Source organism: Hibiscus syriacus, unplaced genomic scaffold (genome assembly GCF_006381635.1).
Source record: "Hibiscus syriacus cultivar Baekdansim isolate YM2019G1 unplaced genomic scaffold, ASM638163v2 tig00111220_pilon, whole genome shotgun sequence".
In the NCBI taxonomy this organism is placed as follows: Eukaryota; Viridiplantae; Streptophyta; class Magnoliopsida; order Malvales; family Malvaceae; genus Hibiscus; species Hibiscus syriacus.
The window spans coordinates 81,835-101,827 of NW_024063024.1; the positions used below are offsets into that span (position 1 = coordinate 81,835).

The 19,993-nt window shown below is 33.8% G+C and overlaps 1 protein-coding gene across 2 annotated transcripts; it reads right to left on the reverse strand.

Annotated features, from left to right (window-relative positions):
• Positions 1-9,010: 9,010 nt before the first annotated feature.
• Positions 9,011-19,766, reverse strand: LOC120156442 (histidine kinase 4-like). 2 transcript variants are annotated; one of them, XM_039167768.1, is made up of 12 exons: positions 14,139-14,491; positions 13,686-14,090; positions 13,304-13,537; positions 13,052-13,221; positions 12,117-12,335; positions 11,840-12,026; positions 11,702-11,753; positions 11,365-11,594; positions 11,054-11,152; positions 10,212-10,924; positions 9,623-10,126; positions 9,011-9,537 (listed from the first exon to the last, which is right to left on the reverse strand). In XM_039167768.1, exons 2-12 carry the CDS (start codon positions 13,965-13,967, stop codon positions 9,279-9,281), a joined length of 2,949 nt encoding a protein of 982 aa, XP_039023699.1. In that variant the 5' UTR covers positions 13,968-14,090; positions 14,139-14,491; the 3' UTR covers positions 9,011-9,278. The 2 variants fall into 2 exon arrangements, with proteins under 2 accessions (XP_039023699.1, XP_039023700.1); XM_039167769.1 differs by lacking the exons at positions 13,686-14,090; positions 14,139-14,491 and adding an exon at positions 19,755-19,766 and having other exon boundaries at positions 9,015-9,537; positions 13,304-13,377.
• Between the last annotated feature and the right edge of the window lie 227 nt (positions 19,767-19,993).

Genomic DNA, 19,993 nt, shown 5'->3' on the forward strand with positions numbered 1-19,993 from the left:
AGCATATTAAAGTCATGGCTTGGAGCGTTTTATCAATGTCTTGTACTATTACTCATATTAGTGACATTTAAATTTGATTAAAAGTTTAAAGATATATTAGATTCTATTCAATTTTAATTATATATAAAAAACTTGAGTCAATTCAACACATTCTGCACTGCATAGATTGCCGTATTCGGAAGAACAGCCAACCCAAAGTCAGTCCAATCAACTTTTTGGGGGGAGTGAGATATAATAAATCACTTATTTTAGTGATTTCCGTAACTTATAAGCAGATGTCTGCAAGTGAAAATAAGCTATGGAAATCAAACCTTCATTTTTTTCTCATCCTGTGCTGCTACCTCTTGTCATCGTTCATCTTCTTTCCACAGGGGATTGTCCCTCGTACACTACTGGAGTTTCAAGGTAATATTATAAATATCTTTCAATTCTTTTAGTTTTATAATTTAATTATGTATATATACATATACATCTCCAATATGCTTGGAATTGCAGAAGGTAATAATGGACGAAGCAAGGCGTCAGTAACTGGAAGCCATACAAAAACAGCAACATGCCACCATCTCAGGCTGACCAGAATTCATTTCCAGTCGTATCTAGGCAGAATACTTCGATGAGTCCGACCTCACAGTCTTCGATGCACGTTGTCAGAGTCGTGACTAGGTTGTTGGAGGCTACAAATTATTGTAAAGAGACCCTTATATCTTGAACTTGTTTTTTTGAAATAATAAATAACTAATTTCATTAACTTAAAAAACCTATTTCGGGTCCTGTGTAAATTTGAACTTGTTTTTTCCAAAAATAATTTTGCTTGTTAACGAGATTCAAACTTAAGATCAACAAAGTCATGGGCCCAATGATCTAACCACTGTTCTATACCTATTTTTTTGCTTCTTAATAATAACAACTGATAGATATACTTTATTTCGAGACCCTGTTTTTTTAGGCCATTTGCCGTCATGCACTTGGCACATGTTCAGCCACACCCCTACACGTTGTGTATTCCCATTCAACTACGACCTCACGGTCATTGACGCACGATGTGTATTCCCATTCAACTACGACCGTATAGTCATGGGAGTATTCTCCTTAGCCTCCGACCGCACATTCTTCGAATCCCTTGGTGTATTCCCCTTCGACTCCGATTGTACAGTCATGGGAGTATTCTTCTCCGCCTCCGACCACACAGTCATCGGATGAAGTGTCGAGTGAAGCTCGCAACTGGACCAGTAATTATAGTCAAGCTAATTGTGATCCTTAAAGATGCTACACCTGTTGAAATGTCAAAGCTTGGAAAATTGGTTCAAGTTAGGCACCTAATATTGCAATGTCAAAATTAGGTGCAATAATGTTTGAAAATTAAATGGGTAAATTATAAACTTTAGTCACTAAACTTTAGGGTATTTATAAGATTAGTCCTTAAGTTTCAACTATAAATACCCTAGCTCATTTAGCTTCAAAACCATCCCAAAGCATTCTAGCTTTCTTCCAATACTAGAGAGATTTTAGAGAGTTTCTTGAGAGTTGTTTTCTCCTTTTTATCTAGAGAGAATTATCATTGTTTTCTCCTTGGTAGATCGAGAGAGGTTGTAATTCCTATTTTCTCATAGTGAAATTCTTCTACCGTTGCCCGTGGTTTTTACCCTATTTTTTTAGGGGTTTTCCACGTAAATTTTGTGTCTCTTTTATCTTCATTTTTATTTTCTCAAATTATCAGTTGCGATTTTTCTCTATCCGATAGCCGTTCGCAACAATTGGTATCCGAGCTAGATTAGAGTGTGTAATATCTGCTTATTGTCTTTGTGGTTGCCACCAAAAGGTGGATCCTCCAACATAAGAAAGTAAGAAGGTATTACCAATTCTTTGAAGGTTCCAGAGAACTATTCACGATAGTGAAATAATGGGAGCTATCCGTAAAAGAAGCTATGGCAACGAAATTTGATATTGAAAAATTCAATGGGAGAAATTTCTCATTGTGGAAATTGAAGATGAAGGCCATCCTGAGGAAAGACGGTTGTCTAGCAGCTATCAGCGAAAGGCCAGTAGATTTCACAGACGACAACAAATGGATCGAAATGGACGGAGATGCTATGGCAAACTTTCATCTAGCATTAGTAGATGAAGTATTGTCAAGTATCGAGGAGAAGAAGACAGCTAAGGAGATATGGGATCATCTCACCAAACTGTACGAGGTCATATCGTTGCACAATAAAATTTTCCTAAAGAGAAAATTGTACACTCTCCGTATGCCATAATCTACTTCAGTGACGGAGCACTTAAATACACTGAACACTTTATTTTCTCAGCTTACATCCTTAAGCTGTAAAATAGGAGAACAAGAACGTGCTGAACTTCTACTTCAAAGTCTACCGGATTCATATGATCAACTCATCATCAACTTGACAAACAGTAATGTCACCAGTCTAGTCTTCGATGACGTTGCAACTGCTGTTCTACAAGAAGAAAATCGGCGCAAAAACAAGGAAGACAGACAAGTAAATCTGCAACAAGCAGAAGCGTTGACAACGATGACAACGATGAGAGGGAGATCAACAGAACGTGGCCAAAAGCAGCAGTCACAAACATGGTAGATCGAAGTCGAGAAGCAAGAAGAATTTAAAGTGTTACAACTGTGGAAAGAAATGTCACTTGAAGAAGGATTGTTGGAGTCTAAATAAAAACTCCAATCCACAAGGCAATACCGCAAACACTTCAGATGATGGAGATGCTCTATGCTGTGAAGCGTCAACCACCGTGGAAGGAAGAAAACAATTTACAGATATATGGCTCATTGATTCGGGAGCAACATATCACATGACCTCAAGAAGAGAATGGTTCCATCATTATGAACCTATCTCAGGAGGATCTGTGTATAGTTGCAATGATCATACCTTAGAGATCGTTGGCATGGGAACCATCAAATTGAAGATGTATGATGGAACAATTAAAGTTGTTTGAGATGTGCGGCACGTGAAAGGTCTGAATAAAAATTTATTATCCTACGGATTGTTGGATAATAATGCTAGCAAGATTGAAACACGGAAAGGAATCATGAAGGTGTTCCGTGGAGCGCTTGTGGTACTGAAAGGCGAAAAAATAGCTGCAAACTTGTACATGCTGAAGGGAGAGACTTTGGTAGAAGCAGAAGCCTCTGTTGCCTCATGTAGTTCAGATTCGGCAATGCTATGGCATCAGAAACTTGGACACATGTCAGAACAAGGAATGAAAGTCCTTGTGGAGCAAAAGCTACTTCCAGGCTTAACAAAGGTATCACTTCCTTTGTGTGAGCATTGCATAACAAGTAAGCAGCACCGGTTGAAATTCAACACATCAAATTCTAGAGGCAAAAGTGTTCTAGAATTGGTTCACTCTGACGTACGGCAAGCACCAGTAACGTCCCTAGGTGGAGCAAAATACTTTGTCTCATTTATTGATGACTACTCTAGGAGATGTTGGGTGCACCCTATTAAGAAGAAGTCAGACGTGTTTTCAACTTCAAAAACTTCAAAGCGCGGTGGAACTGATTCTGGAAATAAGATCAAGTGTTTCAGAACAGATAATGGAGGAGAATACACAAGCGAAGAATTTGATGACTTTTGCAGGAAAGAAAGCATCAAAAGACAGTTCACAGTGGCGAACACTCCTCAAAAAAATGATGTGGCAGAGCGGATGAACAGAACCTTGTTAGAAAGAACAAGAGCAATGTTGAGGGATGCAGGCCTAGAAAAATCATTCTGGGCAGAAGCAGTCAATATCGCCTGTTATTTGGTGAATCGAGCTCCATCAACTGCAATAGAGCTGAAGACACCAATGGAGATATGGACTGGTAAACCAGCTGATTATTCAAACCTCCATATATTTGGAAGTATTGTGTACGTGATGTACAACGCCCAAGAAATTTCAAAGCTGGATCCAAAATCCAGGAAATGCAAATTCTTGGGGTATGCTGATAGAGTAAAGGGGTATCGCTTGTGGGATCCCACTGCCCGCAAAGTGATCATTAGCAGGGATGTTATCTTTGTAGAAGATAAACTACAAAGAAAATAAGACGATGATAGCTCTGAAAAGTCAGAGACTACTCAGATACATGCGGAAAAAGAGTTTGAATAAGGAGATTCTTCTGAAGCAGAACCAGCACATGATGAACAAGAACCAGAGAGTTCTGAAGCTCCAACAACTCGTCAATCAGATCGTGTGAGAAGACGTCCCAATTGGCACTCAGATTATGTTATAGAAGGTAATATTGCATACTGCCTTTTAACAGAGGACGGTGAGCCATCAACATACCAGGAGGCAATAAACAGCTCAGACGCTTCACTGTGGATGATGGCGATGCAAGAAGAAATCGAAGCCCTTCATAAAAATAATACATGGGACCTTGTGCCACTACCACAAGGAAGGAAGCCAATTGGTAACAAATGGGTTTTCAAAATCAAGCGAAATGGTGACGATCAAGTAGAGAGGTATCGTGCAAGACTGGTGGTCAAAGGATATGCTCAGAAAGAAGGTATTGATTTCAATGAAATTTTTTCTCCTGTGGTTCGACTAACAACAGTTCGAGTAGTCTTGGCAATCTGTGCTACATTGAATTTACATCTGGAACAGCTAGATGTTAAAACAGCTTTTCTTCATGGAAATCTTGAAGAAGAGATTTATATGCTCCATCCTGAAGGTTTTGAAGAAGACGAAAAGAAGAACTTGGTTTGCAGGTTGAACAAATCTCTGTACAGTCTAAAGCAGACGCCGATGTGTTGGTATAAGAGATTTGATTCCTTCATTATGTGCCTTGGATACAACAGACTTAATGCAGACCCTTGTGTTTATTTCAAGAGGTCTGGTGATAATGATTTTGTTATATTGTTGTTGTATGTGGATGACATGTTGGTTGTAGGACCCAACAAAGATCATATTGAAGAATTGAAGGCACAACTGGCTAGGGAATTTGAAATGAAGGACTTGGGATCAGCAAAAAAGATTCCACATGCAAATTCACCGAGACAGAAGTAATAGGAATATTTGGCTTTCACAAAAGAATTACTTGAAGAAGATCTTGTCACGATTCAACATGCAAGATTGTAAGCCAATTTCTACCCCTCTTCCTATTAACTTCAAATTATCCTCCAGTATGAGTCCTAGCAGTGAAGAAGAGAGGATGGAGATGTCTCGAGTACCGTATGCATCAGCAGTGGGAAGTTTAATGTTCGCTATGATATGCACAATACCAGACATTGCACAAGCAGTGGGAGTGGTTAGTCGGTACATGGCGAATCCAGGAAAAGAGCATTGGAATACAGTAAAGAGGATCCTGAGATACATCAAAGGGACCTCAAATGTTGCATTATGTTATGGAGGATCAAACTTACTAATCAATGGGTATGTAGATTCTGACTATGCAGAGGATTTGGATAAAAGCAAATCTACTACAGGATATGTGTTCAAAGTTGCTGGTGGAGCTGTAAGTTGGGTTTCAAAATTGCAGTCAGTTGTGGCTACATCCACAACAGAGGCAGAATATGTAGCAGCTACACAAGCCAGTAAAGAAGCAATTTGGTTGAAGATGCTATTGGAGGAGCTTGGGCACAATCAAGAGTATGTCTCTCTGTTTTGTGACAGTCAAAGCGCCTTGCATCTAGCAAGGAATCCAGCATTTCATTCAATGACTAAGCACATACGAGTTCAGTACCATTTTATTCGTGAAAAGGTGGAAGAAGGAACGGTAGATATACAGAAGATCCATACCAAAGACAACATAGCAGATTTCATGACGAAGGCGATCAATGCTGATAAATTTACCTGGTGTCGATCCTCTTGTGGCCTGTCAGAGACGTAAGCAACATGATGGTACAAGGTAGAAAGAATGGTGTGAAGATATGATTGTTCCAATCAAATCTTCAAGTGAGAGATTGTTGAAATGTCAAAGCTTGGAAAATTGGTTCAAGTTAGGCACCTAATATTGCAATGTCAAAATTAGGTGCAATAATGTTTGAAAATTAAATGGGTAAATTATAAACTTTAGGGTATTTATAAGATTAGTCCTTAAGTTTCAACTATAAATACCCTAGCTCATTTAGCTTCAAAACCATCCTAAAGCATTCTAGCTTTCTTCCAATACTAGAGAGATTTTAGAGAGTTTCTTGAGAGTTGTTTTCTCCTTTTTATCTAGAGAGAATTATCATTGTTTTCTCCTTGGTAGATCGAGAGAGGTTGTAATTCCTATTTTCTCATAGTGAAATTCTTCTACCGTTGCCCGTGGTTTTTACCCTATTTTTTTAGGGGTTTTCCACGTAAATTTTGTGTCTCTTTTATCTTCATTTTTATTTTCTCAAATTATCAGTTGCGATTTTGCTCTATCCGATAGCCGTCTTCCGCAACAACACCCATATATATATAGTTGGATAGTGTTCTTCTGGAACAGATTATCTGGGGTATTAAATTGTTTGTATGCTGTGTGTGTTTTTATATAATAAAGGAGAAAACGTACATCAAACATATTATTTTGATTGAAAATTCATAACAAATCTACTTTGACACATTTCATATTGCTCCTTAAATTAAGTTTTAATCTTTCTTTCTCTCCAAGTTGTGAGTTCAATACTTATGAAGAACAAAATTCTTGTTCTTTTCCTGCAAGTAGAAAATATTCCAAAAAAAAATACAATTCAAAACTATCAATTAAACACGAGCAGCTTACCTCTTGCCAAATTTGCTCCATTACATAATTTAAGATTTGAGTCCAATGATACCATCATGACTAGCTCCTACTAAACTGTCAGCACCCATGTATTGATTGAGTCCCCCATATCAGAGCTTTATCTCCCATATCTGCAGTAGAAATTTACGAGTTACTTCAACCATCGCATTCACCTGTAATATTCTAGATCTATCATTTAATGCTCTATATGCATCTACGTGATCTGTTTCCACCATAAACTTCCTGATTCCTAAGTTACACGTATGTTTAAGTACATTGTGTAGAACCTACACCTCAGACTACGAGTTAATCTATAAATTTATTATCTATGCTCGTTTTGATTATATCATCTCATTCGGTTGTTTCATTCTCAAATCAAACGGTATCATCAGTGTTCATTTGAAAATATATATAATGACTTTTTAAAACCGTTGAGTCTATTTTTTTTAGAAATAGCTTTTAGCTTTAAAAATATGAAAATGGGATAATTAAGCCATAAAAATTACCAGGATATCTTAATTTCTCAAACTAATAAAAAAAATGTCAATGTTCAAATTTTAAATCGATTCTTTTAAAAAAAATTATTGACCAAAATATGAGAAAAAGAAAGTTGAATGATGATAACAAGAGATTCTTTGAACAAGAGAAAGGAACATATTTGATAAGGAAAAACACCATTTAGCTGATAAGCAAAGAGTGAAACTGAGAATATTGAACAGTCCAAAAGTAAGGAAGAACAAGTTTCCAGAGCTGTTGCTGGTAAGGAAAAAAATCAGCAGCCTCGATGGTGAATGATGAAGATTTCTAAGCTGTGTTTGTTTATTTATTTACTTTTTTATTTGCCATCTCTTTTAATGATCTTGATCTATTTTGTAACACTTTCTTTCATAGGTATCCATACTTATTTGGCAGTAAATCCTCTCAGATAAGTATAATATCTCTTGATAGGTCCAACTATTTAAGAATTTCCATATTCATCGAGTCAACTATAGTATGTATGTATATATATATATATATATATAAATACCTCAAGAAAATAACGTAAATCATATTTCATGTCAAAAATGGTAGCAACCAAGTTAATGACAAATCGTTTGACGCTTGTTTTTCTGGTGTTTGCCTCTCTTCTAGCTTTCCATGAATGTACGTATTTATTTTCCTTCTATTTTTTCGATAATCCATATTTATCGAAGTGACTACACTATATATTGAAAACCTAAATAAAAAATAACATTAATCATAGTTGATATTCAACAATGGTAGCAACCAAGTTAATGGGCTTTCGTTTGAGTATTCTTCTTCTGGTGTTTGCCTCTCTTCTTGCTTTCCATGAATGTATGTGTATGTATATATACATGGATAATAATTCACCCTTTTGATCTGCATATATTTGATCTTCTCGTTTGAACAGGTAGCAACGGCGGCGGTAGTAGCGGCAACGTGCTCGATCGGAGAGTGACGATAGGCAGGAAAATAACATTATCGCCATGCAGTCGTGGCCCTTTTCACCTTAGTTGGTGCTGCATAACAGTCAATCCACCGGTTTGCTACGCTAAACAGGAGGACTGTTTAGCCAATTGCAATGGATTTTGATATGGCTGAGTTGTTCGGATTGAGCTTTTGTCATTTGTTTCCAATAATCACTAATGAGAAGTGGTCATGATAAATTCCATTATTTGATATCCTTTGCCACTATGCTTCAGTTATCTCGCTTCATAGAAATCATTTTTAAAAATATAATTTATTATAAATATAAAGATCACCTTAATTATAAAATATTCTATAATTAATAAACTCCGAAATTAAATAGATGAAACCAGATTCACCCCTCCAAAGTTTGATTTATTTCCTTGATAGAAAAAGTTAAATATTGACACAGAATTTTTTTATTTTTATACTATATTATATATAAGAGTAAATTACAACAATGGTCACTATTATTTTTGTTCTATCTCAATTTGATAATTGAAATTAAAAAAATATGTTTTATTCACTTATATATCTATTTATTATTTTTTGGTCACTAATTCTTGTTAATTTAATCTATGAATTCATATTAATAAAAGTTACTTTCTAATTTGTCCTCTAAACTTTAGACGAAATGTTAATTTATTCTATGAATTCTCTCGATCTATCTTTTAACCCACACTGTCCTCGTTACTCTGACAACCTTCTCCAACCACCACCATCTTCCTCAGGCCACATAATTTTGCATTTAGATGGAACTTTGAGCAGTGGAATAAATAAAGACAACAATTATTACAATAGTTTCATTGACGAGCTGATTAAAAATGGTAAATCAAAGAAAATGGCATAAAGGCCAAGTCCATACGAAAGTGAGATTTACACCTTTGAATCTAATGTGAAGATATATACAAACAGTTGGGGATATAGTTCCTGTGGTAGCATACAAGATTCTACCAAAGTTAATTTTGTAGTGGTTAGAAATGAATGCCATAAGGGTCAAGAATACTCAGAAATACAAGCAAACCAGCAGGATGAGAAAATCGCTGGCAATGTCCGACCACCATATGATTCTCGGTTTTGTTTTTGTCTTCTTTTACAATGATTGAAGAAGGTGCCGTCGCTACGAGTCCGAGACAGGTTTGGTTTCGAAGAACTTGGCTACAGCATGATAAAGATTTTCCTCCTCAAAGGGCTTTGAGACATATCCATCCATCCCGCATTTCAGGCACTCGTCGTAGGTGGCGTGAATTACATCGGCTGTCATGGCTAATATCGGCAAATGCCACTCGTCCTTCCCGACAGACCCTTTCTCTGTATCTCCATTCATCTGTTCGTTTGCTTGATTCTCCATCATTCGAATTCGACGAGTTGCCTCGAACCTGAAATTATATGACAAAATAAATAATCAGAAACTACCATGATGCAGCAGTTAATCAAATGATGTTAAAGATATGGCATACATACCCGTCCATTTCAGGCATCTGAACGTCCATGAAGCAAGCATCAAAACTGTGTGGAAGTTGAAGCAATTTTAGTGCAGCTTTTCCACTTTCAGCACATTCCACGGCAGCTCCAAACTTCTTTAATGCACCTGCAGCTACTCTCCGATTTACCATATTGTCATCAACTACCAATATTTTCTTTCCACAGAGAAGACCCCCGAGGACGGAAGATCCGTTCAGCATGCCTTTCCCTGGCTGTCTCTTCCCTGTCCCAAGCACCTGCTGAAGACATGCAGCTACCATACTTGCCCTCAAAGGTTTCATAATCGTTGTATCTGCAAATCCTGCTGCCTTTGCTTTCTCGAGTTTGGCATTCGTAATATTTGTTGCAAGAAGAATCAGCTTAGGCAACTTAAACATGTGTCCATTCTGTTTCCAATCCAACATTCGTAAGCTCAAACTCCCATCCTCGCCGGAAAGCCATGAATCCTTCTCGACAAGAACTACATCGGGTTGGATTTTACTTCTGTGATGTTCAATGAAATAATTCAACAAAGTTAACATTAGAAGATGGACCATTGAGCAAATTCTAAATGGGAACTAAAACAAACCTGCATGAAGAACCGTTTTCCCAACATGCAGAAGCTGCTATCTTGACATTATTTGCAACTTCAACCAGAATACCAAGCCTCTTCAAGTGGTACCGGGTTACAGCAGCTCTAACCGGTTTCCCGTCAACTACTATTGCTTTCAATCCTCTGAAACCAGAAGGAAGATCTTCGGCATTGGCTTTTTTTGTATCACTAAGTGAAGCCTTTTTACACCTTCCGAAAACTGTGGTGAATGAGAATGTGCTTCCAACTTGTGGCCGGCTAATGAAGCTTATCTGACCACCCATTAACTCGACCAAACACTTAGTAATGCTCAAGCCTATACCAGTCCCACCGTAATTTCTAGAGGTTGAGCTATCTGCCTGCATAAAGGGCGTGAAAACCCTGTCCTGGGCAATTAAAGGGATCCCAATACCAGTATCCTCCACAGATACCATCAAAGTAACACTCTGAGAAGCTTCATCAGCAACTTTCATTTTTACGGAGGCGTCATCTTGCAATGCTTCAGCGGCAATTAAATGCTGGAAGGAATCCCAACTGTTCCGTTCATCAGCTGCTTCATAACCACTCAAGGTATTAACCTGGCGACCGCCTGATATCAATGAACCTTCATCCAACCCTCCGTTCAAACAAGTTTCAGTTTTAGCATCATCTAAAGGCTTTGGATTTTCAGGTACATGAACTTTAACAAATATATGTCCTCGTTCTGTAAACTGTCAAAATGCTCATTTTTAAGTTACAACCGACTTACTAAAAGATGTTTTACAGGCAATGATCAATTAAATAGATGCAATCTCCCTATATGAATGCCAAAATGGTTGAAGGTTGAGCAACACACTTACTTTAACAGAGTTCCCAACAAGATTCGTAATTATCTGTCTGAATCTCCCTGGATCCCCCATAACCATTTCTGGAACTTTATCAGAAACAAAGACTGCCAGCTTCAGTTCCCAAACAATCACATCGCATTTGAGTCATTTATTGACGTCAACAACACAGTGAGACAGGAAAGAATAAGGACAAAAAGAAAGCACCAAATTAGTTTGGGCATGATAAACCATAAGCCTATAGCCTATAGGAACTATCTAACATAGAGAAACATAACATATTTGAAAGATGCACTGGCTTTTCTTTAATTTTATCTAGACTTTACCTCAAGACCTTTGTTTCTTGACTTCTCAGAAAATAATGAGAGCACGTCATCTAGGATAGAACGAAGGTCGAAGGGTACAGTTTCGAGCTCCAGCTTTCCTGCTTCAATTTTTGCACGATCAAGTACCTCATTTATCAATGTTATCAGTGCCTTTCCACAGACCTGAGCAGTCTGAGCATAATCCCTTTGGGTTGAACTTAAATCCGTATCTAAGAGCAAAGCAAGCATCCCTGCAACAATTCAAAGAGTCATCAGAACCTTGCCGAGTAAAATTCATTGATGCACTTGAATGCATATTTCACAAAAAAAAATCCTTAAGGAGCAATCTCGAACATACCAAGGATGCCATTCATGGGAGTCCTAATTTCATGAGAAACTGTTGCCAAAAACTGCAAAAAGAACGCATCATAATTAGTGTTTAGCTTGGAAGTCAATGGTCAAGAATCTGTCGATAGATATATCTTGAAATAAATACCTGTGATTTGGCCACATCAGCAGCTTCTGCTCGAACCATCAGTTCTTGCATTTCGTGGAAATCATCTTCAACTTTAACAATGTGTATTGCCGCACCATATAAGATATAGCCAACCAATAAGCAGATCACAAAGAATAAGAAGGCCGTTGTCAGCGCAGTCCACGATGTGGGTGCCTTTTCATGATATCTGTTAAAAATTGCCAAATATTAGGTGCTTGCAAACACAACTGCAGCCATCCCATCAACCTAATGAATAAGTAGCCATTGATACACTTACCTACATATCATCTGATGCTTCCTGAATGGATCTCCAAAATCAAGGTTGCTTTTGTGCAACAAAGCCAAGTCACCATCTTGGTTTTGGTGACCATACATGATCAAGTGATCGGAAGAGTTAGTAATATCGTAGACGTTCACTAGAATCGCCTGATTCCCAGCAAGTTGCCCAAGTAGATTCTCCACAAGAGATTCCACATCAAAGGCTCCACCAAGGTATCTGTGTTTATTTGTACATTAGAAAATTGAAGATGCACAAACAAAAAAGTGCAGTAACTGAAGCAATTAGTCTCTTTTATCAAGCCATCACATAACTGGAAGCCTAGTTATCCAGAAAGAAATAGTAGTATTTAAAAAAAAATAAAGGTTATGAATGTCAAAATCAAATTTATAGAAAAAATATAAAAGTAAACAAGTGACGTAAATATGGTAAAGGTGCTTATGATGGCACCAATGGAAGTGCTTGCAACTGTATGTCATGGAGCACCACATTGCTGGTAATGATCGTAATGGAGCAGCATATGTTTTTCGCTGTGGTAGCAAAATGCTGTTGTCAGCACAACCATGATAGAGGTTAAAGCAATGACTACCCTACAAACATGTTGAAGTGGTAATAGGAGTCGTTTTAGTCCATTCCGGTGCCAGTAGTTGGGCTGTCAAACTCTCATAGGAGAAAAGGAGATGACAACTTCTCCATCAGCAAAAATCACATGAAGAAAAGCCTAAGCCTTTTTTATTTGAACTATGTTTTCCAGTACAACTGTAGTTTCTATATACTGCAAACTCTGATCATCATCACTCTCGGACAACATCAATATAGTATCAAACACATTCGCTAACTCTCGATAGCAAAAGCTTAAAGACGAGACCAACCATAAATAAGGTTCCAAACAAAAACTTGTATTTCCAATTAGAAAGACAAGCTGGAGGACTTACCCTGCAGTTGCTTCAATGCGCTCGTCCACAGTCGGCTTTGAAGGAAGCTTGGATTTGTACACAGGGAATGTCAACACAACACCAAGATGATGAGAACCCAGTAGCCTGAAGGGACTAGTTAGGACAGCTTTCCCAGTAGCCCTAGCCCTTAAGATGTTTTCTCGATCCTCCTGTGCATCGCAACACGGATAATATGAATCCAATCCAACACTCAAAAAATTATAAGCAGATTGTAGGTAGTAAATGGCATACCTCCCCCGACATCATGTCGAGTGATTCAATATAAGAAACTGTTTCTTGAGAGAAAATCACAGGAGCATATTCATCTCGAATAGGTGAAGGTTCCCACTTCATTGTCTTTATTGTCCAGCCATGCTGTCTCTCAAATCTCTCCCTCTCTGAATGTTTTACTCCTTCTGCATAGGCCACGCCACTAAGCAATGACCTCTCGAAAGATGTTCTGGCAGTGTACTCAGCAAAAGTTTCCTGCATTTCTTGCAAAAGGAGAAAATAGCCCAATGTGCACAATCAGAAACTCAGACAAAAGATCAACCAGAATAAAGATTCTCTACAACGAATGTATAACTTCAAATTAAATGGAAATTTTTAAACTTAAGGAACAAGAAGCAGAAACCTGATCAATAGCAGATGGATCCTTGTAGTAATGAAAAGTGGAGACAAGAATGGCCAGGGCATGAACATGGTTAACACCAACACTGAATTGATCCTGCAACATCCTTGCCCTTTGTTCACACATGCTACTCAACAACTCCTTCCTCCTCACTTTGTTGTCAGCATCCATTTTCTTGTAGATCCATGTGCTGAGAAAAGCCATCACCATTACCCAAAGCAACAGAAATTTGGGCAACCATGCCCTGTTAGCTTGAATAAATGTGTACCCTCTTTTGGTCCCCATTTGTTCATTCACTTTCACAGTCTCTGACTGGTGCTAGCTCTGCTTCAACTTAAGACACATCAGCAAAGGAACAACAAAATCAAAATCTCAACTTGTTTCTCCATGTCTTGTTATTCTTCATTTCTTTCTTTGTTAACACTCACTTCATATCTGAGCTAGAAAAAAGAGGGCCCCCAAGAAAAACATGCAAATACTGTAACTAAAGTAACTTCCTTTGAAGTACAAACAATTTCAACAAATACCTTTTTTTTCTGCAATAGAACACGATGATGAGCTAGAACACCAGGTTTATGTACAATCGTAGCATTGTTTTGCGTGATGAAAACATAATTACAAGCTTGCACAAATAAATGGACCAAAGCAATAATTTTTTTCACATCACGGCAAGAGGAAGAGAGACTCAGAACTCAAGAAAGAGAACAACTTTTCGATTCTCAGGGATAAAGCATGGCTCTCAAAAGATGTAAAACAGCTCAAATTCCAAAGATATCTCCCTCTACAAAAAAAAAGGGTTCTTTCCCCCCTTTTTTCTCTTAGAACATTTAAAAAAATGGAATTTTCACAGAGAAAAAACACCACTAATATTCTCTCCCAAGCGTAAAAATTTTATATTTTAAGACTAGAAACACAAAAGAACATTCACTGTTTTCACTTGTATATTAAAATCAAATTCTGCAGAATGACCAACAAACACTTACTCAGAGCTCTCACTGCAAAGCACAAGAAGGCAAAAATCAGAAAATAAAAATAAAACACACACGCGCACCGCACGCACACACGTGAAAGTCCTTTGGAGAAAGAAATATGATTATTTTAGAGGGAACAATTTCTACTTTATACTACGGTTCACAGAATGTAAGATTATCGGTGGGAATGTAAGATTATCAGAGAATAAGATTACTGAAATATTGTATTTTTTGTTTGGTTGACTTAATAAGAATGTAAGAATACATTGTTTGGTTAAAGGAATAAAAGATTATTGAAATGTATATTTGACCAAATTTTCCTTATTATACATTTATTTTTTTAACAAGTTGAAATATATATATATATATATTTTAAAAAATTAAAATTTATAAAATTTATATAATTTTTTTATAAAATTAAAAATATAAAAGGTTTAATGAAATGATAAAATTTTATTTTAACCCCTAAACTTCACATAAAATTTTAATTATAGATTTTTTTGTAAATCTAAAATAGTTTAAGGATAAATTTGTAATAACATTAGTAAAATTTTTATTATTCAATGACAGAAGAAATATATTTTTAAAAGAAAAAAAAATTAAAGACATTTTAGTCTAAAACGCTGGTAATCCAATAATACATAAGGAAAGGGAGGTAATGATATTCCCGATAATATACCCCAAAAAATCCACTATTGATAATCTTACATTATCGGGAATGAGATTCCCGGGCTAACCAAACGTGGGAATGTGGATTCCATTCCTATGGGAATCCCACATTCCCATGTTTGGTTGGCCGGGAATCTCATTCCCGGTAATATTTTATTACCAATAGTAGATTTTTTGGGGTATATTACCGGGAATTTCATTACCTCCCTTCCCTTAGGTATTGTAACATTACCGGCGTTTTGGACTAAAATGCCCTTAAATTATTATTATTTTAAAAAATATCATTCTTATGTCATTAAATAATAAAAATTCTATGAAGGTTAAATTACAAATTTATCCTTAAATTATTTTAGATTTACAAAAAAAATCTATAATTAAAATTTAATATGAAGTTCAGGGGTTAAATTTTTTTTTTACCCTTTCATTAAACCTTTTTTATATTTTTAATTTTGTAAAAAATATAAATATTATGAATTTAATTTTTTAAAGAAAATATATAAATATTTTACAATTTGTAATATTATACAAATATATAATAAGGATAATTTGGTCAAATATACATTCCAATAATCTTTTATTCCTTTAACCAAACACGGTAATCTTACATTTTTGCTAAACTAACCAAACACAAAATACAACATTCCTAGTAATCCTATTCCCTAGTAACCTTTTATTCTCACTGGTAATCTTACATTCTATGAATCAAATGCACCCTAAGGGGTTGTTTGTTTACTTGTTCTGTATGAATAAATTCTGAATATGACATGTTGTTTGATAATGTCTCTGAATCATTCGTAATGTACTTCTGTACTGAATCATTCAGCACGATTCAGAAACTATTTTGTTGAATCAGTCAACACTGAATCATTCAGAGGTGAGAAACAAACGCGTTGAATATTGAACGATTCAATATTCAATATTAAATGATTATATTCAAAATTAAACAAACAGCCCCTAAGTATAACTTAGTATAGTACGTTGAATCATTATTATTTTTCTTTAAAAATTTCACACACACACAAGTGAAAGACCTTTGGAGAGAGAAATATGATTATTTTAGAGGAACAATTTCTACCTATACACTAAGTATAGCTTAGTATAGTACGTTGAATCATTTCTTATTGTTCTTTAAAAATTTCTCCTTTGATCTTTGCTCCAATTTTCTAATGTTTTCAACTTTCGTCTTTGTTTTTTTTTTATGCGTTTGATTCACGGAATGTAAGATTATCTATAGGAATAAGATTACTATAAATATTATATTTTGTGTTTGGTTCGTTTAGCAGCAATGTAATATTATAGTGCTTGATTAAAAGAATAAAATATTATTGAAATGTATATTTTACCAAATTATCCTTATTATATATTTATTTTTTAACAAGTTTAATTATACTATAATATTACTATAATTAATTTATATATTTTCTTTAAAAATTAAATTCATAAAATTTATATAATTTTTTTTTACAAAATTAAAAAGATAAATAGGTTTAATGAAAGGATAAAATTTCATTTTAACCCTTGAACTTCATATAAAATTCTAATTATAGACTTTTTTTGTAAACCTAAAATAGTTTAAGGATAAATTTGTAATTTAACCTTCGTAAAAAAAATTATTCAACGACAGAAGAATGATATTTTTGAAGAAAAAAAATTAAGAGCATTTTAATCTAAAACGCCAGGAATATAATAATACCTAAGGAAATGGGATAATTACATTCTCGATAATATATCCAAAATAGTACTGTTGAGAATAACTTATTATCGGGGGGCTAAGAATGTTTGTCAACCAAACGGGATAATGACATTTTATTTCCCTTATAATGTGAGATATCCTGAACCAAACACACTCTTAAAGTAAAAATAAATTAATTTTTTTTGGACTTTGACAGATACGCTTTTGTCTTCCTCTACACAAAACCAGCATAAACCAACGCTCTCAAAACCCACACCTTTTCTGTATGTGTGTGTGTTTTTCCCCCTTAATGCTTTTTAGAAATATATATATTTATTCCATAAACTTATAATTAAATAAAAATATTAAATTAAGATTTTCTCAATTATGGGTTAAAATACAATTCTATGTTATCTTACCTTAATACTTTAAAATTTAAAAGAACTAAAATTAAAATTGACTTTGAGACGGGGTAAAAGACCTTGCAAGCTTACGTATTTAAATAAGTTATTAAATAATAACTCATATCTACTTTATTGATGAATTAATTTAAATTAAATATTATAAAATAATTTAATAAAAATAATTTAATAAAAATAATTTTTAATTCAATTTATTTCATTCATAATATTAAAATATGAATCAATGATCTTACTTAAATAATTTATTATTTTATTTCGTTAAATCAGTTGATTATTAGTGTATTAAAGAATCTTTTGATGACTATCAACAACTTATATAACAAGTAGTAAAAAGTTCTTAGCGATATCTCTCATCTTTTTTCGGTTGTGGATTCAATATCTATTAAGAGTAAATTTTTTCTTCATTTCCTCTTACACAGAAATTATTCAAAAAAGTATTTTATTACATTATGAACTTAAAATATAATAATTTATCTTATCCTGAGTTTATATTAAAATTGGTGAAGTGGAATTGATTTAGAAGAGAATATTGAAAGAATCCATCAAATAACTTTAGTAGTAAAATAAAATATTTTTCTTTTTAAATGTTTTGAGTTTAAATAATTATATTTTCATAATATACGTATTATGTCAATTAACTAATAAATTTTAAATAAATATTTTTCTTATATAACTATTTCGGAGCAATAAAAGGAATGGAAAGACCGAAAGGGTTTCATTCAACTTGTGATCTGATTTAAAAACAAAAAGTTTATTACTAAACTTTATATAACTGTATAATAACTTAAATTATTAAAGTTTATATAACTATATAATAACTTAAATTATTATATGATAACTTATATTATTGTTTATTTTGTCCTATTATGTCTCTTATTGATTTTTCTATTAAATTTTTTATTTAAAATTATTATTGATCAAATTATGAAAAATATATTTTAAAAACCTTAAATCAAGTAATTTTAAATATATATTTTATAAAATTTAATTATTTAAAACATTCAAAATAATCATGATCAAGGTTTAAAAATTACAACTTTTAAAAAGTCAATAAAAGATATATTTAATGGGACATTTGAAGTATAACAAATAATAATAATAATAATAATGTAAATATATTAAGAAATAAAATAGCAAAAACATAAATAAGTTTAGTTAAAAAATGGGGGAGAGGGGGTCCAATAATCACAGTCACATATCTTAGAGATAAGACATAGCTACGAGCCAAGGATCTCATTCTTTTTTTTTTCTTTTCTTATTCACACCAAAAGATGGCAATTGCTCTGAATTTTTTTTTTATAATATTCAAATTTAGATTCATATAATTTCATTTATTATTTATATTAAATTAAATTATAATAATAATCATTTGAATATAATTTAAATAAAATTATTTACCAAGTATTTTTAATTTAATAAATTCAAATAAATAATATACAAAATTGACACATGATCTTTTACTTTTAATAATTTAATCTTAATTATTTAAAACATTACTTTAGTTTTTGTTAGTTGTATCTAAAACCCATGTTCAAAAGAATTAAACATGTATATATATGCTAAGCTGGCTTTGATTTCACATGTAATAAACATGATTTGATTTTTAATCATGATCATACTTGTGAAAAAAATATTAATTATAACTAATGCAAGGATAATTTATATTAAATGGCATTAATATTGGGGTTTGTATTAGTTTTATCGCTAAACTTTAAAACACTTTAATTTTAACACTACTAATTGTGATTTTAATGTAAGTATTGTAATTGTTAACGGTAATGACGTGATTGTCTTCTTTACTATGAACTTTAGTTTTTGAATCAAATTTATCACTATATTCTAAAAGGTTTTATGTGACATTAAATTTTAATTTATGTTTCATTTTGGTTCCGGTAAATACTCTAACCATCATTATCGATCAATTGTTTTTCATCATTAGTCATCATTTTGCGATAAGAGCAACACCACAATATTTGCATCTCCCTCTTATTTCTTCTCCTTTGATTGGTTTTTCATAAAATTTACTCAAAATAAAAAAATATTTAAATGATTGACGTTCTAATACTCTCATCTTTGTTAACGGTCATTCGATGAGGTTAATTTCAAAATAAGATGTTCGGCTTCGCAAAAGAATGCTTCTAACCGTTTGGATTTTTTTTAAATACCTCTTAATTTGAGAAGACATCTAAACCTTAATTTTCTTTATTTTCATGAGTTTTAAAATAATTTGAGAAGTCTAGACTAAAAAAATAATAAAATATGATGAGATAAATTGATGGATATCTAAAATGTTTGTAAAATATGGGTGAAGAAAATTTGACTTTTTATGTTCACCCACATCAAAATCATATCCTCGTTTATCTGTCATGTCATGGTAGTTAATGAATTAGTTGCTCACTGCTATAATTGAAGTCTAAATCAGATGATTTATTTGCTTCATTTTGGATAATATTAGACTCTAGACAAAGGTCTCGTACTATTTTTAAAATTTAAAATTTAGTCTCATACTTTAATTTTATAAGATTGAGTCCATATAATATTTTTATTTGGAAATCTTGATCTCCATTAAATTTTGTT